Raw genomic sequence first — 25,028 nt, 5'->3', positions numbered from 1 at the left:
ATAAATATAAACTTGTTTCTATTAGCAACTGGCTGAACAAGAAATAGGACTGAGTGGACTTGTAGACTGTAAAGTTTTACATTGTTTTGTTTGAATGCAGTTATGTAACCAAAAAAACTACATCTGTAAGTTGCACTTTCATGATAAAGAAATTGCACTACAGTACTTATGTGAGGTGAACTGAAAAATACTATTTCTTTTGTTTACAAATATTTGCACTGTAGAAATGATAATAGAAAATAATACAAAGGCAACAGGTTTAAAACAAATAAAAGGAAGTATTTGTTCACACAATGCACAGTCAACCTGTGGAACTCCTTGCCAGAGGATGTTGTGAAGGCCAAGGCTAAAAGAGTGTTCCAAAAAGAACTAGATAAATTCATGGAGGATAGGTCAATTAATGGCTATTAGCCAGGATGGGCAGGAATGGTGTCCCTAGCCTCTGTTTGCCAGAAGCTGGGAAGAGTGACAGGGGATGGATCACTTAATGATTACCTGTTCTGTTCATTCCCTCTGGGACACCTGGCACTGGCCACTGTTGGAAGATAGGATACTAGGCTAGATGGACCTTTGGCCCTACTGGGTCAGACCATTCTTATGTTCTTAAATCAGCCTCTGTATCAGACAACTGGCAAATAGCTAACGTGATGCTGATTTTTTTGAAAAAGGCTCCAGAGGTGATCCCAGCAATTACAGGCCAGTAATCCTAGCTTCAGTACCAAACGAATTGGTTGAAACTCTTGTAAGAAACATAATTAGCAGACATATGCATGAACACAATTTACGGTGGAAGAGCCAGCGTGGATTTTGCAAAGGGAAATCTTGCTTCACCAATTTATTAGAATTCTTTGAGAGGATCAACAAAATGTGGACAAGGCTGATCCAGAGGATATAGTGTACTTTGACTTTCAGAAAGCCTTTGAAAAGTTCCCTCTCCAAAGCCTCTTAAGAAAGTAAGCAGTCATGGGATAAGAAGGCAGGTTCTCTCCTGGATCAGTCATGGCTTAAAAAAAGATACAAAACAAAGGGTAGGAATAAATCATCAATTTTCAGAAGGGAGAAAGGTAACTAGTGGTGTCCCACAAGGATGTGTACTGAGACCAGGGTTGTTCCACATATTTATAAATTATCTGGAAAAAGGGGATAAGCAGGGAGGTGTCAAAAATAGCAGACAAGACAAAATAACTCTATATACTTAAGTCCAAAGCAGACTGCAAAGAGTTACAAATGGATCTCCCAAAACTTGATGACTGGGCAACAAAATGGCAGATTAAATTTAATGTGGATAAATGCAAAGAAATGCACATTGGAAAAACATAATCCCAACTGTACATACAGAATGATGGGATCTAAATTAGCTGTTACCACTCAAGAAAGATCTTGGAGTCATTGTGGATAGTTCTCTGAAAACATCCACTCAAAGTGCAGTGGTAGTCAAAAAAAAAAATCTAACAACGTTGGGAACCATAGGTGATGGACTGTAGCAATCAAAAAGAAAAGGAGTACTTATGGCACCTTAGAGACTAAACAATTTATTTGAACATAAGCTTTCATGAGCGACAGCTCACTTCACAGTGCCTCCTAATGGTCAGCCTGGGAATTAGCTCTCCAGCCTCTGGAGTGCCCTCTGCAGGCCAGTGTCCCAGTTGCTTTAGGCTCCCATGTCCCTCCCAGACCCAACTGCCCCTCTACATCAGGGCTCTGTCCCCTGTAGTAACCCCCCAGTTTGAGTCTCCCCTCCCTAAGGAATCCCCACCCTCTAGCCCCACCATTCCTCACGGCTACTGCTGGTCCTCATCTAGCCCCAACACACTGGGGCAGACTGCAGTCTGTACCACTCTTCATTGGTAAGGAGGGTTTGGACCTGCTGCCTTCGCCTAACCTTGGGCTGCCCCTCTGCAACCCCAGTACCTGCTTTAGGCTTTCAGCAACACCTGCAGTCTGGGGGGGGGGGGGGGGGGGGTTTCCAGCCTGGAGCTTCCCAGATCCTCTTGCCTTTTCCCAACCCTGCTTCACTCTAGGTACCCTGATGAGCTCCTAAGCAGCCAGGCCCATCTCTTCACAGCTAGAGAGAGACTCCCTGAGTGCCTGGCTCACAGCCTTTTATAAGGCTAGCTGTGGCCTGATTGGGGTGTGGCCCCAGCTGTGGCTGCCTTCCCCATCAGCCTAGCCTTTGGCTCACAGCCCCAGCCCTCTCCCAGGGCTGGCTGTAACCCTTTCAGGCCCGGAGCAGGTGACTACCCTGCTACATGGACATAATAGGCCAGGACAGGATAAGCCTCTCCTGGCACAGCTGCAGCTGCCAGATGCCAGTTGCAGAGTTTGCCCAGGAAATTTTTTGCTTATTATTATGTGCCATTCAGTTTCCAGGGTGACTGAGGAGGCAATGTTTTACTCAGCTCTCTGGGTTCATCAGTAATCTCCCTGGACTCCACAGAGATTACTGATGAAACCAGGAAGCTGAGTAACACATACTGCTGTGACAAGTTGTCAATCCTGGGGTGCAGTCTGTGAGTGGTGCAACCACTGTGCCCCTTAACCCTCCATCTGGGCTGGCCAACCTTACACTGCTTTATTGGTGACAGAGCTACCTCTTCAAGCAATGTTATCACCCAACACAACATCAGGTGGAGCAGCAAACCCAGATGAGCTGACTGAGTGCTTTACCTAAGCCACTCAAAGACAGGCAGGAGAAAACAGCCAATTTCCCAGCTCCTCTGCCTTTCACCCTTGCTGAAGTATAAACTGATAATTATACCGTCTTGCACTGAACAGGTGTTCATACAGTATAAGCCACTAATATAGATCGTGTTCCCCTCAATGTGGGGAAAATATGCAACAGCCTTTGCACAAACAGCTGAGATTTTCCCAAACATGTCACTCAAAATATGCTTGTAAGATAAAGCATAAAACAAGTTTATTAACTACAAAAAGATGGATATATTATAAGTGATTATAAGTGATAGCAAACAAATAAAAGCAGATCACCTAGCAAATAAACAAAAATGCAAATTACGCCTAACATACTAGATAGATTGGATGTGAATTAGCAGTTTCCCACCCTGACTGATGATACAGGCAGTCCACCAAATTCCATATGCAGGTTAGAAATCCCTTTAGCCTAGAACCAGCACTTCCCACAGTTCAATCTTTGTTCCTCAGCTGTTTTTCAGCTGTTCCCTGTGTGGGGAGTGAGTCAAAAGATGATGTCACATCCCATCTTATATAGTGAAAAAAATAAAGGTAGAAAAATGGAGTTTAATGGAGCAAAATGGAGTTTAACGTGATATGGTCTGGTCTCAGGCCCTTGCATGCCCTGTTGAGTCAAAGCAGCCATTTTCCATAGGCTGTCTGGAGCATTCTCAAGAAGACTCACCAGGAGGGGAATCAGCTTCTCCTAGGGTCTATTGTTTCCCCTAATGTCCCATTACTCTAAATAGCCCTTTCACAACAGGAAAGGACTTCTTCTATTGGAATGATTCGAAACAAATTTCCATGTCTGGAGCTTATAGAATCGCCCTTCCCTGCCTACACCGTGGGATTCTAATGCAGGAAAAGGGGCTGCTGAGGAAAAAATAGTCTACCAATTATTATTATTATTATTATTATTATTATTTTATTTATTATTAGATCACAGCTCTGACAGCTTCATCGTTATCACGAGGCTGCCACTGAGGTAGCCATGTGGGTAATCAGAACCACAGAAACAGTGATGACAAACCCGGATTCCAGTAATAAAGCCTGCTGCAGGGCTGGGGCTGCAGTCCATTTGGGAAGCATCACCATGCATCCCCTGTGATTTGGCCTCCTGAAGTCTGCCATTGGCTCTCATGGAGGTTAAAGCTGGTGCACTCTAAGCCAAGAAGCTGAGGTTCCCTGATGGCCAAGTGGCCCCCAAGGGAATGTGCAAACATGCTTCATAAAGACACCTGCCTCCCTATCTGAAGAGATACTGCCTGCTGCCAGTGCTACCTCTCCGATGGCTCCTTGTCCTTTACCATGAAGAACTCTGGTGTCAGCAACTCCCCTTCTAGCAAAAACTGGGTATGTTGGCAGGTTTCACTGTCTTTAAAATGTGAAGTGAAGGGGAAAGGCTGGAAGCTGTTTACATGTGTCAATGTTCTGTGCAGCAGCAGAGGACTCAGCTGGGCTGTCGGGGTGACTCCGTGACAGGGTCTGGAGAGCAGGCAGCGCTAGGTGGCTTGGGAACCCCTCCCCTATATGTGCCTATGCTGCACACTGGGCTATTTAAGATACACAGACTCAAAATGGTCTCAGAGTGTTAAAACTCTGATGTCCTGGGTCCAGATTTCTCAGTGGGTCCCATTTCTGGAGGTCCGGTGTGCTCTGGGCCCAATTCTGTCAGGGGCTGATCCAGAGGAGCCCCTATGGAATATCAGTGATTAGTTTGCAAATCACCTCAGGTATATTTGCTTCTGGAAATTTAATCACCAAATTAATTTTCAAATATTTTATTCTCTGAGTCTATTGTGAACGCAGGAATTCAGAGCAGCATTGGTCTGTGGTATCAGGTCTGCTAGGGCATATTTCTGTTTCCTGACTGGCTGAGGGCTCTAGAATCTCTGTCCTGTAGATTCTCCTCAGAGTTACAGGGCTACTGGCATCTCTAACCCATCTCTGGCCTCATACCCTGCCCTCTCATGGGGTGGAATCCCGCGATCCTCCCACTCTCAGGCTGGGCCCTGGGCTACAACACACTGCAGGTTGACTGTGCCTGTCCAGCAGGTCCGAGTGGGTTTGGCACCTGTGGTTCTTCCCTCTAGGAGTCTCAGAGTAGTGATGAGACACGTGATCTGCCAGCCTTTTTGCAACAAAATACTCTTGTATCCGAACAGTAGGAATAAAGCATAACATGAGAAAATAAGATGGTTTTCAAACAGCAGTTTGTACATTGAACTCCAAACCCTCCCACTCTGACAGGGACCAGGCAAGCCGAGGGCCTTCAAACTTCCCCAGCGGTGTCTGTACCTGTCAGTCTTTAGAGCTTCTCAGCAGCAGCTGCCCCACCTCTGGACAGACTCCCCGTGCTGGCAAAACAAGCTGTGGAATGTGCCTGGAGCCCAGAAATAGGCTCTTCCGAAATTGCAGCTCCCCTGTTGTCTCTCAACCTCCCTGAAGTGCTGACTGAGAGATGGCTTTTCTTGAGCTGTTGCTTCCCTTCCTGCTTGTTTTCCAGCAGCCCTCTATGAAACGAAGAAGAGGCATACTGGTTTAACCCACTATAGCCGTGACATAAACATTCCAATAGTTAATCAAATACAGCCATACATCAAACATCCCAATAATTGGGTTTAACATACACATATCATTATGGCAGCTCAGCTGCACGTCTATCCCAGTGCTATTCCCAGGTGCTGCAAATTTTATAAATATAGGACTTAGGCAGTGAGAGAGAGAGAGAGAGAGAGGGGAATAGGCTACATTCATATGTGAAATGAAGTTCCATTTCCATGAATACTCATGCATTTTACATGAAATCCACTGCCTGCAAACTCACATCACATCTGAATAACAGGTGCTGGGGTTACTATGTACTAGAGAGTAAGAATTCAGGGAATGAATATTTCCTATACTGATCCCAATGCCTGTTATCACTTCGGATACAGGCTGCAGATTGACAGAACAGAACCTGAGGAGAACCAGTCAGCTATTAACCCAGAGACAGAGGAGCTACTAGACTTCTGTTTGCTGACTAGGGACTGAATGAGGGCTGAGACACTGCAATCTTTTCAGGTTGTGATGAAATCCAGATGACAGATGCTAGATTTCATGCCCCACTCTAATCTGAGAACTCATTTCTGAAAGAAGGTCAGAGGGGAAAGAATGGGTTGACCTGTGTGTACTAAAGTACAGATGTGTAAATATTACAAGCCAAAACTTTTCAGGGTAATACAAATATTACAAACCAAACATTCATGACATGCCTGTATATCGAAAGCTAGCAGCAGAGTTGTTGGAATCTCTGCAGGAAGGAGCAGTGGTAATTTTACTGCTTAACGGCTTTTGCTTTAGAAAGTATTTCAGAAGTACTCCACATACTGTTTGCAATGGGTTTGTGCTATTAACTCTTTGTTCAGTGAACAGTTGGATGATACTCTTTCCTGGTAACTGACCAGTAGCTGTTTCTAACACTTGCATTCAGGGTCATGAATACAATCCATCTGCAATACCTGTGCAAGATTTTCCAAAAAGTCCTGAGAGAACAGAACTGCTGGCCTGTGTTTCAGAAAAGAGTGAAGCTGAGGTGCAGGAAAGGGGAGTATTATAGTGGTTGTATGTAATTTACAGCCATTACTTCTTACACATGCATGGCTGAAGTAACTTGCACACTCAGATTGATATTACTGCAAACATAGTGTTTGCATAGTCTCCCATTTTTTACATCAACCCCACCCAGCTGAAATAACCATCTGTTGTCAGCTTGTACCTTGCCAGATATCAACAGACCCTTGCATGGGGAGAGGATGCGGATCCTGTGAGGATGAAGAGAAGCCTGTAGGATGATCAGACTCTCTGGATTTACTGGCTAGGCAAAGCACTTCCCCTTCTCTTGGAGGGATTCTTGGGGGTCAGAGTGTATCACTGGGAGCATTTCTTAAGGGAAAGTTAATGGAGCCGAGTTCTGATCGAATTTACACGTGTAAATCTGGAGTGATGCATTTGATGTTACTGTTACTGAATTAAGAACCTGGTCCTAAGAATTTATTGCATGTACTGCAAAGATGCAGTGGCATAATTTGAACTCTCAGGAGTGGAGGGGAATAAAAAAGTATATACAATGAGGCAATGAAACACATTTATAAATGGCTTCAATGCAGGACAGAATAGCACAATTAATTTTTTCACCATGCACTTGCCATGTGTTTACACACAAGTCATGATACAATGGGCCACACTCAGAAGTGGAGGGCCAGAAAGAGTGTCTGTGGGAAGGTCACAATTGTAAAATCACACAATGCTGAAGTAAGCTGCAGAATTCCCAGCCACAAGATATCAAGGGGGCCAGGAATTTAGCAGGATTCAAAGAAGGACTGGATGTTTATATGGGTAACCAGAAAAACCAAATATAGTAGTGAGATTGTTTGAAAAAGTCTTGGAAGGGCTCTAAACCTTCCTGATTTACACAGCAAAATATGTCTAATTATTGGGTGTTGGGGAAATTTTTCCCCGGAGCAGATTATCTCATCGCGCCCTATTGAATGGCTTTTCCCACCTTCCTCCGAAACATCTGGAACTGGACACTGGATAGTGCACTAGATATACTGCAGATCTGATCTAGTCTGGCAGTGCCTATCTTCCTATCAATTGTGTAGATCCAAGACTATGTTTTTGCTGATCTTCCTTGAGTTCCTGGGAGTCTCTAGACTTGCACTCAGAGCAGAAAGATGTATAGATAACTATTATCTAGTCTTCTGTTCTTTTTCCTCTCAGGAAGGAAAGCTCAATACTCCTTGACCTGCCCAGTACATTATGTCAGCTGTCAATGACACCAAATTCAGCTCTGCAGTGTTCCTTCTCAGCGGGATACCTGGGCAGGAAGATGTCCATCTCTGGATCTCTATCCCCTTCTGCTTAATGTATGTTATTTCCATAGTAGGAAATTCAGTCATTCTGTTCATTATAAAAACAGATCCAGCCCTCCATGAGCCCATGTACATTTTCCTTTCCATGTTGGCCATCACAGACCTTGGCTTATCAATAGCCACCATACCGACGATACTGGGCATATACTTGTTTAACTCTAGGGAGATCAGCCTCGATGCTTGTTTCACCCAGCTGTTCTTCATCCACTTTTTTCAATGTACTGAATCCTCTGTGCTCTTGTTGATGGCCTTTGACCGCTTCATTGCAATTCGTGACCCGCTGAGATATGGCTCTATCTTAACCCCACCGAGAATAGCCAAGATGGGACTGTTGTGTTTGCTAAGAGGGTTGGCTGTAGTAGTCCCACTCCCCCTTCTCCTGAAACAGTTCCAATACTGTAAAACCAATGTCCTCTCCCATTCCCACTGCCTGCACCACGACGTCATGAAAATGGCTTGTTCAGATATCACGGTCAACAGCATCTACGGCTTGTCTGCTAAGATCTTAACTATGGGGTTGGACTCACTGCTCATTTTCCTCTCTTATGTGATGATCCTCAAAACAGTGCTGAGAATCGCTTCCCACGCAGAGTGCATCAGGGCCTTGAACACCTGTATCTCCCACCTGTGTGCCGTCCTGCTCTTCTACACACCAGAGATCGGTGTGTCTCTGTTATACAGATTCGGAAAGGGCTCTTCTCCCTTACTTCAAATTCTCTTGGGCTACATCTCCCTGCTGATCCCGCCCCTGATGAACCCAATAGTTTACAGTGTGAAATGCAAACACCTTCGTGTGAGGATAATCAGAGCACTCTTCAAGTGAAGGGTCAGTTCATCACCTGGCTCCACCGCTGGCGACATGAGAGATGAAAAACATAGGCCACAGTCAGGGCCACATATTGCATCCTGGACCCTTACGTCTGAGACGACATGAGCTACTGATCTCCACTCTGTAGAGAAAGGATCCAACTGGTTCTAAGACCTGGAGCAGTGGGAGAGGGCCTCATGAGGGAGGGCAGGGTACTGGGGAAGGAGACCAAATCAGGCAGTAGCACTTACTAAGTGACCGTGTTCATGAAGAGCCAGGGGACTGGTAGGATGTTGGCCCATGAAGAGCCATATGGGTGGCTGCTCTGACCTCAGAATTCCTGCCTATGAACTCAACAAAGTAAAGGGGTTTGTGTTGGGATATGTAAGGGTTAAGTAGAGACATGGGAAACCGCTTGTGTGCTGGTACGTTATTGGGGAGTAAAGTCACAGGCAGGCCCCATTTCTTCGCTTAATAGCTAAGTGTCATCCCTCGCCATCCCTTTCAGCTTGTTGGGAATAAGTAAGTGTTGCAGCTGCATAAGAAATGTAATTGTCAAAAGGATACCCTTTGTGTAAAGAACAGTTCTCTCCCCCTCCCTTCCTTTCCCAGCTACATAAACGAAAACTGCTCATGGCCCCTTTCTCCCTCCCCTGAGAACTGCTGATTAAGGGACCGTGTAGCAACAAATTACTGCAAAGAAATGTATTTTCAAGGTAATAATGCCTGTATAACATGCATAATGCTGTGAATAATAGATAGGGGTGGGTATACTAATAGTATGGGTGTTTCTATTACTTAATAATGGTTTTGGGGTGTTGTAACAGATGTAGGCGTTTACAGAGTAACTTAGATATAAAGGGTGTACAGTAACTAATCTAGTGCTTACTTGACAATTAGGTCAAGGGCAACAAGTATCGCAATAAAGACACCCATACTCAAATCTGCCTCCGGGTTATCCTGCTCTCTTTTCTAACAGTTTGGATGCTGTTTCCCGTTACCCCTGGCCTGTCCCTGTCCCGTCTCTGGTTAAACATCCAGAGGCCATGAAGAAAGCTGCAGAGCTGTTCTGCTGTCGCAGTCCTGGCCCTTCCTGAGCGCTCTGGGTGCTGCGTGATCCATGGGGGCTGCACTAGCTGTGGACAGGGGCTATTCCAGGGGCACGGACACCCACCCTTCCCCCACGCCCTCAGCCACGCACTTGTGATTGAGTCGTGTGGGAGACATGATTATCGCAGGAGCACAGGAAAAGCCATTCTGGCAACCCTCCAACCCCCCATTAATGGCTCTGAGCGCAGCAGACCTGATCAGCCCACTCCCCACCGAAGCAGAGCAGAGCTGCCTGTGCGAGTGAGGGTCTGACACCCAGGAGTCCTGGCACGAGAGTCAGGCCCAGATTCCTTTCCCGGCCACTCCGTCCATGCTGTACCAGCAATGCAAAGGGATGGAAATGGGCCTCAGCTCCCTCACAGAGGCACAGCTAGCTCCTATCCCAGCCTATCCCATTCAGTGTATGGTGACCAACTTTTCAAAAAGCAAAAGTGGGACACAAGCAGGAGACCCATCCCCTTTGTGACCCTGCCCCTGCCCCCTTCTGCCCCCTTGTAGCCCCACCCTCTGCTCCTTCTATTCCCCCAGCACCCCACCCCCTACTTCTCTTTTCCTGAGATTCCACCCACCAGCCAGAGCCAGCCACAGTAAGAGCTGCCCAGGGAGTTAAAGCCACTGTGAGGGGTCCCAGACCCTCCACCTGCCCTGGAGAGGGCTCTGGGGGCCCCGAGAGAAGCCCTCAGCCTGTGTCCTCACCCCCTAGGACCTACAACCCAGAAGATGGATTGTCTGGGACTCCCATCAGCGGCCTGGGCTCCCAAGGCACCTCTTACCATGGCCCGGCCCTGGCCTGGCCATGGACCCTTGGGGGAGAAGGAGGAACAGGGGGCGAGACCTGAGGGGAAGGTTGGGGCAGAAGCCGGGCTTTAGGGGAAAAAGAGGTGCAGCAAGCCTGAACCAATGCAGAGCCCAGCAAACAGGGAGGTGGGTGGCTCCTAAGTAAAGGAGGAGGATGGGGCCAGAGGCTAGAAGACCTTATCTCTAAGGTCCTTGTAATGACTTATTCTCTTTTAAGGAATACTTAAAACATGAGCCTCCTTTGTGGGGTCACATTTCTACAGATTTCTCCAAAAGATAAGGTCAGGGTGCCTGCAGGGCTACCTCAAGCCACAAGTGGGCACTTTGGGGTGACACCCATCTTCAGGGACTTGGCCGGGGTGGACTGTGCTCTTGACAGCCATTACCAATGGGCAGAGGTCAGCCCAGCCCCCAGGCTGCTCCAAACTCTGATGTGGCAGGGGGAGAACAGGCCAGCAAATCAAACCCCTGTAACTGTCACTGCTCAGATGGCTGGAAGGCTGGGCCAGTTGGTCTGAGCATGGCTCTGCGACTCAAGACAGCTGAATTTGATTCCCTTGCTCTATGTGACAGTCGGGAAACCATTGGCTCTCTCTGAGCCTCTGCACAGGTGTATAGTAGCCTTGCCCTGCCTCACAGTGGTGGCGGATGGATAAATACATTCAAGGTTCTCAGATTCTCCGAGACCCTAAGATCAGGGCTGTGTCAGGGTTCCACGGAGCAACGTCCCTGAAACTTTTCTGTAAAAGGCCTCTTATCAAAAGCCTCCTGTGACAGTGGGCTTGTGGGAAGCCCTGTGACTCCAGCTCCTTGGTGTCTGTGGCAGATGTGAGGGAGCTTGTGGGTGACAGTGAGGGGTAGGTAGTGTATTTCTGAGTGGAGTGTTGGCCTCTCCTGGAGTCTAACTGCCAAACAATGGAGAGACAGTCATGGCGGCCTCATCTCAGATGGTCTGGCTGGGAGAAAGGTCTCAGGGCAAAAGTCAGCTTCACACCCTGGTGCTCTATCACGACGTGGCTGAGCACTGCAGTGACTGGAACCAGGCTCACACAGGTTTCAGCAAAGGCTGTTTCCACAAGAAAGGGGCAAACAGATGGGAAGATGCTCTCAGAGGCACAGGGAAACTAAGCTGGGTCCCAAGAACTCCTTGGCAGGGGTGGAGAGTTGTATGGGCCCATGGTGCCCGGGCTCCAGCAATGTTTGGGGCCAGGTCTCTCCCCCATCCCCACCTGCTGCACCCACATGCCTCCCGTGAGTGTCCCCCAGCCCCCACTTGCTGCCCCCATGCACCTCCCCCAGGCCCGGAGCATCTCTGCCTCTCCAACTGATGGTGCAGGGTCCTAGTGCCCCCATCTACTAGTGCCAGGGCAGGCTGACCCTGAGACTGCCCTTCCGCCTCAGACCCTTTCATTTTCTGGTGGGACCCTCCACCAACACATGGGGTCCCCCCGCCCACAGTCACCGCTCCTGCACCATGATGGACCGGGGCAGCCCCACCCCCAGTGAGGCTACAATGAGGGGCAGCAGCAGAGAACAAGGCCCAATGTGATGGCAGCCCTCTGTCCCCCATCATCCCCAGCACCCACCACAGGGGAGGCGAAGGGGCTTCCTGAGCCTGAGAAGAGACCAAGGAGCACACACAGTGACTGTGGCGTGAGGTGAATGTGCTGCTGTGAGAGGAGACGGGGCCCCTCCCCTGGAGCTCGCTGCTGCCAGTGGGGAGAGGGCTGGGGGGAGTCCTCCTCTTTGGCCTGCCTGCACCCCAAACTCCTCATCTCCAGCCCTGCCCCAACCCAGAGCCTGCACCCCAACCCTCTGCCTTATCCCTGAGCCCCCCCACACCCCAGTCCCACTCCACAACCCTCACCGCTGCACCTCTGCATGAGCCCCTCCTATACCCCTTAACCCCTCATCACCATACCCACCCCAGAGCCCTCACATTTTTACATTATTTTAAAAAATACACAGTAACTCCTCACTTAACGTTGTAGTTGTATTCCTGAAAAATGCTATTTTAAGTGAAACGATGTTAAGTGAATCCAGTTTCCCCATAAGAATTACTGTAAATAGGGTTATGTTCCAGGGATTTTTTTTTGCCAGACAAAAGACTATATATATATATACACACACACACACACACAATATAAGTTTTAAACAGTTTAATACTGTACACAACAATGATGATTGTGAAGTTTGGATGAGGTGGTGGAGTCAGAGGGTGGGATAGTTCCCAGAGAATGCCTTACTTCTCAATAATTAACTAGCACTCTGCTGAGCCCTCAAGGGTTAACACATTGTTGTTAATGTAACCTCACACTATGGGCTGGGAACTTGGCTTGAAACAAAGGGTTCCTACCATATGGAACAAACACTTAAGGTGGGTAGTGACATCATCTCTTGGCCTCACTCCCCACACAAGGGAACTCCTGGAAACACCTGAGGAACAAAACTGAACTGGGGGATGTTGGGGTCCCAGGCTATAGGGATTTCTAACCTCTGCATGAAAACTTGGTGTACTGCTTGTTTCATCAGTCAGGGTGAGAAATGACTAATTCAAATCCTATCTATCTAGTATGTTAGTCTTAATTTGCAGTTTTGTTTATTTGCCAGGTAATCTGTTTTGATCTGTTTGCTATCACTTATAATCTCTTAAAATCTATCTTTCTGTAGTTAATAAACTTGTTTTATGTTTTCTCATAACGTTTGTTTTGAGTGAAGTGTCTGGAAAAACCTCAGCTCTGTAAAAAAAAAGAGCTGTTGCATATCTATCCCACATCGAGGGGAAAGGGACCTATATTAATGAGTTTGGAATGTGCAGATACCTGTGCAGTGCAAGGTGGTATAAATCTGGGTTTATACTGCAGCAAGGGTGCAAGGCTGGGGAGCTGGAAAATTTGCTGTTGTCTCCTATTTGTCTTTGAGTGGCTTAGGTAAAGCACTCAGGTAGCTCAGTTTGGTGTGCAGCACCACCTGCTGTCTTGTTGGGTGATAACAGGGACTGGAGAGGCTGGTCGTGTCACTAGCAGAGCAGTGTGAGAGAGGCCAGCCCAGCTGAATGGCTAAGGGGCTCAGCGGTTCCACCCACTCCCAGACTGCATTACGGGGGTTATATCCCATCACAGAGATTTAAAATTAACTAATACATTAAACAGTAAAAGTCACCAGGACCAGATGATATTCACCCAAGAGTTCTGAAGGAGCTCAAACGTCAAATTGCAGAACTACCAACTGTGGTATGTAATCTATCACTTAAATTAGCCTCTGAACCAGATGACTGGGTAATAGCTAATGTGATGCTCATTTCTAAAAAAAAAGGCCCAGGGATGATCCCAGTAATTACAGGCCACTAATACTAACTTCAGTAGCAGGCATATTGGTTGAAACTATAGTAAATAACAGAATTATCAGACACATACATGAACATGATTTGTTGTGGAAGGGTCAATATTGCTTTTGCAAAGGGAAATCGTGCCTCACCAATCTATTAGAATTCTTTGAGCAGGTCAGCAAAAATGTGAGCAGGGATGATCCAGAGGATATAGTGTACTTGGACTTTCAGAAAGCCTTTGACAAGGTCCCCCACCAAAGGCTCTTAAGAAAAGTAAGCAGTCATGGGATAAGAAGGAAGGTTCTGTCCTGGATCAGTAACTGGTTAAAAGATAGGGAACACAGGGTAGGAATGAATGGTCAGTTTTCAGAATGGAGAGAAGTAAATAATGGTGTCCCACAGGGATCTGTACTGGGACCAGTGCTGTTTAACCTAGTCATAAATAATCTGGAAAAAGTATAAGCAGTGAGGTGACAAAATTTCAGACGAGACAAAATTATTCAATATACTTAAGTCCAAAGCAGCCTGTGAAGAATTACAAAGGGATCTCAGAGAACATTGTGATTGGGCAACAAAATGGCAGATGAAATTCAGTGATGATAAATGCAAAGTAATGCACATTGGAAATATATAATCCCAACTACACATACACAATAATGGTTCCAAATTAGCTGTTAGCACTCAAAAAAAGAGACCTTGGAGTCACTGTGGATAGTTCTGTGAAAATATCTGCTCAATGTGCAGCAGCAGTCAAAAAAAGTTAGCAGAATGTTGGGAACAATAGGTGGTGGATATAATAGGCCAGGAGAGGCTAAGCCTCCTCCGGCACAGCTGTGGCCACTGGACGCCAGTTGCAGGGTTTGCACAGAGAAGTTTTTGGGTCTTTTAATGTACCATACAAGTTCCAGGCTGTGCCCCTTAACCTGCGCTGGCAATCTTGCACTGCTTTTTTGGTGAGACAGCCAGCCTCTGTTTGTTAGCCTGAATGATAATACAAACTGTCCACCAGGTTTCCATATGCAGGCTAGAAATCCCTTTAGCCTGGGACCCAGCACTCCACCCTCACCCCGCCACCCCAGTTCCGTCTTTGTTCCTCAGATGTTTCCAGGAGTGCTCTTGTTTGTGGAGTGCAGCCAAGAGATGATGTCATGTTATGCTCATAAGAAGCATATGGAATCTTTTAAAGAGGATAAGGCAATATGCCACATTTATTGAGAGTACAATTTAAGCATTAAAATCAGCATATGATTCCATTCACCACCCCTCCCCCCTGCCCCCAAAGGTTCTGCAGCTGGATTTTATAGTTACCAGTCCTTAGTGTTGCTTGGTCAGTTCCAGTGCCCAGCTGAAACTGCACACAAGAGAGGGGAGCTGGGCCTCTGTCGAACACGTTCAAAGAGCCGATATTGATGTAGAATGAACCCAAAGTGCCATGGCAACACACCCTTCTTTTACAGTAATAAGTTCCCACCCAAGTGTCTGGACCTTGCTGTGTTACATAGGAGCTGTTAGTCAAGGTTGCTCCAATCAACATCATTTGGGTTGTTACTGGGAGTTATCTGCAGCTGTTTCTTATCTCATCCCTCTGGCTCCACTCTTTATCTTGTCCTTGGGGTGTCTGCCTTTGCTTTAGGATTGTCAATCTGCCAGACAGATGAAATTTGGTGCCTCTCAACTCCTCCACTTCCTCCTTGACCATCCGGCCCAGCTGTCTTTTCTTAGTTAATTCCCATACATTCTTCACTCACATACCAAACAGTAAGCATTAAAATCATTAGTACAATCAACAAAGAATAAACTCAGAACAATTTCTTCTTACTAATTCAAAGCTATCAAAATGGAGTATAAAGCAAAATAAACAAAATGGAGTACAATTTACTTGAGGCAATTTCTTCACCTTTGGCTTATGCTTGCAGTCACACCCCACCTTATACAGTGGAAAAATACAGGTAGCAAAATGGAGTTTAGTGTCATATGGTCTGGTCCCATGCCCTGGCATGCCCTGCTGAGTCATAGCAGCCATTAGCCATAGGCTGTCTGGAGCAGTCTCAGGAAGGCTCACCAGGTGGGGGACAAGCTTCTCCTAGGGACTATTGTTCCCCCTACTGATCCATTATCCTGAATAAGCACTTCAGAACCAGTTGTCTTGACTGGAAGTACATTGTCTAGTGAGTGTCACCCATGCGCAACTACATTTGAAATAAAGATACATAGTCAACATCCATAACTTCAGACATAAAATGATACATGCTTACAACTAGGATCATCGTATTCTGCAAATCATAACTTTTCCATAGACACCTCACAAGGTATGTTTTGTACTCAATGCATCATAACTATGTCATAATCACATGAGGGCAGTGTCACAATGGCCGCCTCCCCTGCCCTGGAATCTGCATGGCACGTATAAAAAGCTCACGTTCTTTGGAGGAGACAAGCTTTTCCTGTGGGGTGACTTGGGGGTCTCATGAGAGGAGGAGCTGCATGGCTGGGAGGCGGGGCTCTGGCCGGTCCGTGGTTGGGTGGGGTTCGGGGCTCCAGCCTAGGGGGCTCGGGAGGCTCTGGGCTTCTCTAGGATGGGGGGGGGGAGCTTTGCGCTCTGGCTGCGGGGGTGGGGGGATTGTGCCTTGGGTAAAGGGGGTGAGGCCATGGGGGATAGCATCCCCAAATGTGGGCTCCGCCTGCTGCCCATGTTGGGAATCATTAGGAAAGGTACAGGTAACAAGAGAGAAAATATCATGTTGCCTCTGTATAGATCCCTGGTATACCCACACCTTGAATACTGCACATAGTTCTGTTTGCCCCATCTCAAAATATACATATTTGAACTGGAAAAAGTAAAGAGAAAGGCAAGAAAAATCTTTAGGGGTATGGAACATCTTCCATATGAAGAGGGATTAATAAGACTGGGACCGTTCAGCTTGGAAAAAAGACCACTAAGGGGGGACATGATAGAAGTCTATAGATTCATGGGTGGAGTGAAGACAGTGAAACAGGAAGTGTTATTTACCCCTTCACAAGAACCAGGGCTCACCCAATGAAGTTACTAGACAGCAGGTTTAAAAAAAAACAAACAGAAGGAAGTTCTTTTTCACAGAATGCACAGTCAGCCTGTGGGACTTATTGCTAAGGGATGTTGTGAAGGCCAAAAGTATAACTGGGTCCAAAACAGAATTTGATAACTTCATGGAGGATAAGTCCATCAATGGCTATTAGCCAATATGGTCAGGGATGCAGCCCAGGCTCTGGGTGTCTGTAAACCTCTGACTGCCAGAATCTGACAGCTGATGACTGGTGATGGATGGCTGAATAATTGCCCTGTTCTGTTCATTCCCTCTGAAGTATTTACATGGGCAGTGTCAGAAGACAGGACACTGGGCTAGATGAATCATTGGCCTGATCCAATATGGCAGTTATTATGTTCTTCAATTGTGCCATTGATGGATGGACTGCTGCAGAGAAGCCATTTCCAGGGGATCCCTTTGATATAGAGCTGGCATAGAGACACACTAGCAGATGTCCAGGGGCTGCTCTGTGAGGGAGGCTGATGGGGGCTAGTATTGTCACCTAGGGGTATGGTCCTGTAGCATGAGTGATAGAGGCCCATGGTTTGAGCTAGAGCTGGGCTGGAAAATACACTTTCTTCGCCTCCCCCATGAGAAATGTTGGCCCAAACTAAAATGTTTCTTTTTCATCCTTTTTTTTTTCCAGCGAGTTTTCATAGAAAATGGATCATTTTTCTCTGAAAGCTCAGCTGCCAGCTGTTTTTTCACACAATGCACAGTCAACCTGTGGAACTTCTTGCCAGAGGATGTTGTGAAGGCCAAGAGTATAACAGGACTCAAAAAATAACTAGATAGTTCATGGAGTATAGGTCCATCAATGGCTATTAGCCAGGATGTGCAGGGGTGGTGTCCCTAGCCGCTCTCTGTCAGAAGCTGGGAATTGCGACAGAGGATGGATCACTTGATGATTACTTGTTCTGTTCATTCCCTCTGGGTCACCTGGCATTGGCCATTGTAAGAAGACAGAAAACTGGACTAGATGGACTTTTGGTCTGTCCCAGTATGGCCGTTCTTAGTTCTTATGTTCTTATGCCATGATGCTGCTCAGCTGCAACTACCTGGATCCCCAAGAGAAATTGGAGGTTTTTATCTGCCTGTTCCTCATTACATAAATTAAGGTTGCACTGACGGAGTCTATGGCTGCATTCTGAGTATGGAAGGTCGAAACATCCCTGCCAGGCTATGGGTGATGTATTGTGCCCATCAGCTACTCTAACCAGCCTTCCCATGTCTATGAAGGTGGGTAGTAGCTACTGTGACAGGCTCTGGTAGCACATCTCTGATTAACCTGTGTTAGCCGGGAGCTGGAGAGGGTCCTAGAGAAGTTGTGGAGGCCCACAGATTTGTGGGTGGCTGGGCCTACCTACAAGTGGATAGCTGAGGTCTGTGCCTGACTATGGAGATCCCTGGATCCTGGGGCCCCTTGCTTATTCCTCTGGGAGAATTATAGGACTGGAAGAGACTTGTAGAGGTCATTGAATCCAGACCCCTGTGCTCATAGCAGGACTAAATATTATCTAGACCATCCCTGACAGGTCTTTGTCTAAACTGCTCTTAAAATTTTCCAATGACGGGGACTCCACAACCTCCCTAGGCAATTTATTCCAGTCATTAACCACCCTGACCTCCATGGGTGATTTATTCCATCACTTAACTACGTTGACAGTTAGGAAGTTTTTCCCGTACTAGAATGAACCAAGGATTAAAGCTGGTGCACATTAAACTAATCAGCTGAGGTTCCCTTATGGCCAAGTGGCCCCCAAGGGAATGTGCTGGCATGCTTCATAAAGACAGTCACATCCCTATCTGAACAGATACTGCCTGCTGCCAGTGCAATCTCTCTGATGACTCCGTGTCGTTTAGGGTGAAGACCTCTGGTGTCAGCATCTCCACGCCTACCAGGAACTGGGTACGTTGGCAGGTTTCACTATCTTTAAAATGTGAAGTGAAGGGTAAAGGCTGGAAGCTGTTTCCATTGCCAGATGTTCTGTGCAGTGGCAGAGGACACAGCTGGGCTCTCGGGGTGACTCAGTGAAGGGGCTGGAGGTCAGTTAGCGCTAGGGTAGCATGGGATCCCCTCCGTTACATATACGGATCCCCTCCCCCCCATGCTCCATGGTGAATTATTCCAGCTACACAGAAATCTGACATTCAAAGCGGGGTTCTAATGTTAAAATCCCGATGCCCCGAGTCAGGATTTCTCCAGGGGTCCCATTTCTAGAGTTGCTGTGTGCTCTGGGCCCGATCCTGCCAGGGGCTGAGCAAGAGGACACCCCACAAAATATCAGTGACTAGTTCCCAAATTGCATCAAGTTTATTTTCTCCTGGAAATTTAATCAGCAAATGCATTTTCAAAGGTTTTATTGTCATGGACAATTGTGAGTGCAGGAATTCAGAGCTGCATTGCTCTGTAGTAACAAGTCCGATAGGGCATATTTCTGTTTCCTGACTGGCTGAGGGCTCCAGGACTTATGCCCTGTAGAGACACCTCAAAATTACAGGGCTACTGGCATCTCTGCCCCCTCTCTGGTCAATGAGTACCACATGTCAGGCCTTGTAGCCTTATCTCTCATGGGGTGGAATCCCGCGATCCTCCCACCCTCAGACTGGGCTCTGGCTACAGCACAGTCATGGTTGACTGTGCTTGAAGAGCAGGTCTGAGTGGGTTCGGCACCTGTGGTTCTTCCCTTTGTGAGCCCGTGACTAGTGGTGGGATGAGTGACCAGCCAGCCTCCGTGAACCAAAATAGTGTTTAATCTAAACAGCAGGAATAAAGTGTAACATGGGAGAATAAGGGTTTTCAGACAGGGGCCCAGGCAGGCCATGCACTTTCAGACTTCCCCAGCGGTGTCTGTCCGTGTTATTCTGAAGAGCTTCTCAGCAACAGCTGCCCCACCTCTGGACAGACTCCCAGCGCTGGCAAAACAAGCTATGTGCTGTGGCTGGAGCCTGGGAATAGGCTCTTCCCAGTTTATAGCTCCAGTGTTGTCTCTCAACCTCCTTGAAGTGCCTATTGAGAGATGGCTTTTCTTGAGCTGTTGCTTCCCTTCCTGCTTCTTTTCCGTCAGCCTGCTGTTAAACTGAGAAGAGCCACACTGGTTTCACCGAATGTAGCCATAACATAAACACTACAGTAGTTAACCCAATACAGCTCTACAGAAAACATCCCAAGAACTGTGTTTAACATACACATTCTTTATGGCAACTCAGCTCCATGCCTGTCCCAATACCTTTCTCGGGTGCTACGGATTTCATGAATACAGGACAGACAGCCAGAAAGCAATAGACTACTTTCATGTGGGAAATGAAATTTCACATGCATTTGACTTTGAAATACACGTCCTGCAGACCCTCAACATGGCTGAATAACAGGTGCTGTGGTTACTATGTAGGTTTCAGAGTAGCAGCTGTGTTATTCTGTATTCACAAAAAGAAGAGGAGTACTTGTGGCACCTGACAGACTAACAAATTTATTTGAGCATAAGCTTTCGTGAGCTACAGCTCACTTCATCGGATGCATCCCATGGAAAATACAGTGGGGAGATTTTATATACACAGAGAACATGAAACAATGGATGTTACCATACAGAATGTAACAAGAGTGATCAGGTAAAGTGAGCTATTACCAGCAGGAGAGCCGGGGGTGGGAGGGAACCTTTTGTAGCGATAATCAAGGTGGGCCATTTCCAGCAGTTGACAAGAACATGTGAGGAACAGTGGGCGGGTGGGGGGATAAACATGAGGAAATAGTTTTACTTTGTGTAATGACACATCCACTCCCAGTCTTTATTCAAGCCTAAGTTAATTGTATCCAGTTTTCAAATTAATTCCAATTCAGCAGTCTCTCATTGGAGTCTGTTTTTGAAGATTTTTTTGTTGAAGAATTGCCACTTTACTAGACCAGTGGATTTCAACCTGTGGTCTGTGGCCCATGGGGGTCTGCGGACAATGCCTAACATTTCCAAAGGTATTCACACCTCCATTCAAAATTTATTAGGGCTCTACAAATGAAAAAAATGTTGACAATCACTGTATTAGAGACTGAGAGCCCAAAGAATGAATATTTCATGTACTGATCCCAGTGCCTGTTACCACTCCGGGTACAGGCTTCAGACTGACAGAACAGAACCTGAGGAGAACCAGTCAGCTATTAATTAACCCAGGGACAGAGGAGCTCCTAGACTTTTGATTGCTGACAAGTGGTTGGCTGATGGCTGAGATGCAGGGTTCTGAACAAATCCAGTTGACAGATGTTACTTTTTAAGTCCCACTCTAACCTGAGAAATCATCTCTGAAAGAAGATCAGAGAGGAAAGATTGGGTTTACATGTATTTGAGAAGTACTCCACATACTGTTTGCAATGAGTTTGTGCTATTAATTCTTTGTTCAGTGAACAGATGCATGATACGGTCTCCTGGTAACAAACCAGAAGCCATTTCTAACACTTATATTCAGCACATAAGAACATAAGAATGGCTAAACTGTGTCAGACCAAAATGGAACCAGATTGCTGGCACTTAACATTAAAAAGTTTGTAGAGTAGTTTTTAAAGTAAGGGCTGGGGAAAAGCTGGCCGCTGCGGAGGAGCACATGGTTTGGACAGAGACATCCATTAGGAGGGGATCTATTAATGGAGATTCACTATGTCCTAGTGAGTAGAAGATGGAAGATGATAAAATACAGGTAGGATCTGATGAGAAATAGTCAAATGAAAAAGAGTCTCATTCAATTACATCACGTAATAGCAGAAAGCTAAAAAGTGACAATTTTAAGTGCTTATATACAAATGCTAGAAGTCTAAATACTAAGATGGGTGAACTAGGGTGGCTTGTATTTAATGAGGACATTGATATAATAGCAATCACAGAAACTAGAGTGCTTCGTATTAAATGAGGCTATTGATATAACAGGCATCACAGAAACGTAGTGAAATGAGGATAATCAATGGGACGCAATAATACCAGAATACAAAATCTATTGGAAGGACAGAACAGGTCGTGCCGGTGGGGTAGTGGCACTATACGTTAAAGAAAGCATAGAATCAAACGAAGTAAAAATATTAAATGGATGAGCCTCTGAAGCTAGTATTGTTATACCAATAAAATAAAAGAAACAGCAGGATCTTATTAAAGGGACCAGGCAAAATGCCACATTTATTGTAAATATAATAATAAATATATATATATATATATATATATATATATAAACCTCACATTGTTGTATCATTGCTTATTCCTTACTTAACTATATATATATATATATATATATATATTCATTCATTCATTCATACCAGTTCTGCATAAGGGTTATAGTTACCAGCCTAGAAGTTGCTCGTGACAGAGTACTGGCCAGGTAGCCTGTACACAAGAGTGGAGCCGAGTCTGTGTCAGATGAGCATCCGATGCTCCTGAAGGGTAGTGGCAGAACCGGAGACTCAAAGTTCTCAGTCCTTAGAGTCTGTTTTTATAGGAATTTCTTCCTATGCCAGTCCATGGAAATTGCTTTGTCATATTGTTAGTCATGACGGCTCCGGGACGGCTGTCAGGTGCTCATCAGCTTTCTTCATCCTTTGAATTGGTCGGGTGGATCCCAGTATGCCCTCCGGGGGTTCTCTGGTTGTTTCCACCTGGTGCCTTCTTCGGCTGATTGATACCGAATTCCTAGGCTGGCACTTCCCCGATTATTCCAAACCAACCATTCATTCACATACATTCTTTACTCTAATAAGAACACATTTATCATTTCACCGAGTATTGTTATTTATTTGAGACTCTCTTTCTCTTAACATTCCTTCAGTATTAACTTTCTTTTAACATTCAAAGGTGTTATTTATTTGAGACTCCCCCTCTTTTAACATTCCTGATACAAACTATGGAGGGTGGGAGTCTCTATGTGATATTTCTATGAGCGCCGCTCCAATTAACGGCTTTTCGTGGTTGTTGTTACAATAACAAGAAAACATGTCAATCTCCATTACAAAGTATCAGTTTACAGAGTAGAGTCAATTGAGCATAACCATTTGAGAAAGTAAGGTTAATTGAGTGGTTTACATTCATAAGCGTCAATCTCAATTACAATCAAGAGAAAGTTGGCAACTCAGAGAGAGTAGAGTCAATTGAGCGGTTTAGGTTTACAAGCGTCAATCTCAATAACAAAGTATCAGTTTAGAGAGAGAGTAGAGTTAATTGAGTGGTTTAGGTTTGCAGGTGTCTATCTTAATCACAAAGTACCGCTTAGGGTTAATTAATGGCTCACAAGGTACTTACAGTCAATTGAAGGTTTGCAAACTTTAACACAGACACCGGCAACAGTTATGGGGAGTTGCAAATCAATATTGCAGATTTACAATTATTTCAAATAGAAGAATTACAAATGTTATAAGCAGAATTACAAATATTATAAACTGGAGTTGCAAATCAATATTGCAGATTTACAATTATTTCAAATAGGAGAATTACAAATGTTATAAGCAGAATTACAAATATTAAGAATATGCCTACATAATAAACAGCCTGGAAGCATGGGACCCACGGGGGCAAGGTTGGAGCTCTGCCGCACTATGTTTTGGTGATCTTCCTTGAGCTCCTGGAAGTCTTTAGACTTGCACTGAGAGAAGAAAGATGTCTCGTTCAATATAATCTAGTCTCCTGTTATTTTTCCTTTCAGGAAGGAAAGCTCAATACTCCTCGGACCTGCCCAGTACATTATGTCAGCTGTCAATGACACCAAATTCAGCTCTGCAGTGTTCCTTCTCAGTGGGATACCCGGGCAGGAAGACGTCCATCTCTGGATCTCTATCCCCTTCTGCTTAATGTATGTTATTTCCATAGTAGGAAATTCGGTCATTCTGTTCATTATAAAAACAGAACCAAGCCTCCATGAGCCCATGTACATTTTCCTTTCCATGTTGGCCGTCACGGACCTTGGCTTATCCATAGCCACCATACCGACGATACTGGGCATATACTTGTTTAACTCTAGGGAAATCAGCCCTGATGCATGTTTTGCTCAGCTGTTCTTCATCCACTCTCTTTCATTCATTGAATCCTCTGTGCTCTTGTCGATGGCCTTTGACCGCTTCATCGCCATCTGTGACCCTCTGAGATATGTTTCCATCTTAACCCCACTGAGAATAGCCAAGATGGGACTGGTGCTTGTGCTAAGAGCGGTGGCCTTAGCATTCCCACTCCCCTTTCTCCTGAAACGGTTCCGATACTGTCAAGCCAATGTCCTTTCCCATTCCTACTGCCTGCACCAGGAGGTCATGAAGTTGGCTTGTTCAGACATCACAGTCAACAGTATCTATGGCTTGTTCATAATAGTCTCCACGGTGGGGCTGGACTCACTGCTCATCCTGCTATCTTACGTGATGATCCTCAAAACAGTGCTTAGCATCACATCCCACACAGAGAGCCTCAGAGCCTTGAGCACCTGCATCTCCCATGTCTGCGCTGTCCTGATCTTCTACATTCCAGTGATTGGTCTTTCTGTGATACACAGATTTGGGAACAGCTCTTCTCACTTCTTTCAGATTCTCCTGGGCTATGTCTACCTGCTGGTCCCACCACTGATGAATCCAATTGTGTACAGTGTGAAAAGCAAACACCTTCGTGCAAGGATAATAAGGGTGTTCGTCAAGTGAAGGGCCAGTTCATCACCCGGCTCCTGCAATGGTGACATGAGCTGCTATCTCCACTCTCTACAGAGAGGTTCAGACAGGTTCTAAGGCCTGAAGGAATGGGAGAGGGGCTGGTGAGGGAGGACAGTGCAGTGGAGGAAGGAGACCAAGGCAGGAAGCAACATTTACAAAGTGAGTATATTCGTGGAGAAGCAGGGGACTCGTGGGATCTTGGCTAATAAAGGGCCATATCAGTTGTTGCTCCAATCTCAGAATTCCTTCAAATACAATCACTAAGAGAAGTGGTGTGGATCTTGTTTCCCATTATACCTGGCCTGTCACATTGTCCCATCTCTGGTTAAACATCCACAAGCCATGAAAAAAAAGCTGCAAACCTGTTCTGTAGTCATAGTCCTGGCCTTTCTTGAGCACTCAGGGTGCTGCATGACCCAGCCGTGCTGCAACCGCTGTTGACAGGGTCTATTCAGGGGTCATGGACACCCACCCTTCCCCCACGTCCTCAGTCAGGTGCTTAAAACTGAGTCATGTCTGAGACATGATTAATGCAGGATCCCCAGGAGAAGCCATTCAGTCAGACTCTCCCCCGTTGATGGCTCTGCACCCAACACACCTGCTGAGCCCACTCTTCACCGAGGCAAAGCAGAGCTGAGAGTGGGAAGGAGGATCTGAAACACAG

At 46.0% G+C, this 25,028-nt stretch overlaps 2 protein-coding genes across 2 annotated transcripts; both read left to right on the top strand.

Moving 5' to 3' along the window:
* The first annotated feature begins 7,491 nt into the window (after window positions 1-7,491).
* LOC140895006 (olfactory receptor 51G2) lies at window positions 7,492-8,427 on the top strand. The gene has a single exon (XM_073304125.1). It carries the CDS (start codon window positions 7,492-7,494, stop codon window positions 8,425-8,427), a length of 936 nt encoding a protein of 311 aa, XP_073160226.1.
* A 14,992-nt stretch (window positions 8,428-23,419) lies between these two features.
* On the top strand, window positions 23,420-24,355 carry LOC140894957 (olfactory receptor 51G2-like). The gene has a single exon (XM_073303998.1). The coding sequence runs from the start codon at window positions 23,420-23,422 to the stop codon at window positions 24,353-24,355; it is 936 nt and encodes a 311-aa protein (XP_073160099.1).
* Window positions 24,356-25,028: the final 673 nt, after the last annotated feature.

This window comes from Lepidochelys kempii, chromosome 1 (assembly GCF_965140285.1).
Source record: "Lepidochelys kempii isolate rLepKem1 chromosome 1, rLepKem1.hap1, whole genome shotgun sequence".
In the NCBI taxonomy this organism is placed as follows: Eukaryota; Metazoa; Chordata; order Testudines; family Cheloniidae; genus Lepidochelys; species Lepidochelys kempii.
Note: the sequence above shows the minus strand (reverse complement) of the source record. Positions and strands in the feature narration are given on the sequence as shown.

Coding starts and splice junctions, on each gene's coding strand:
- LOC140894957 (XM_073303998.1), top strand. CDS start 23,420: ATGTCAGCTGTCAATGACACCAAATTCAGCTCTGCAGTGTTCCTTCTC.
- LOC140895006 (XM_073304125.1), top strand. CDS start 7,492: ATGTCAGCTGTCAATGACACCAAATTCAGCTCTGCAGTGTTCCTTCTC.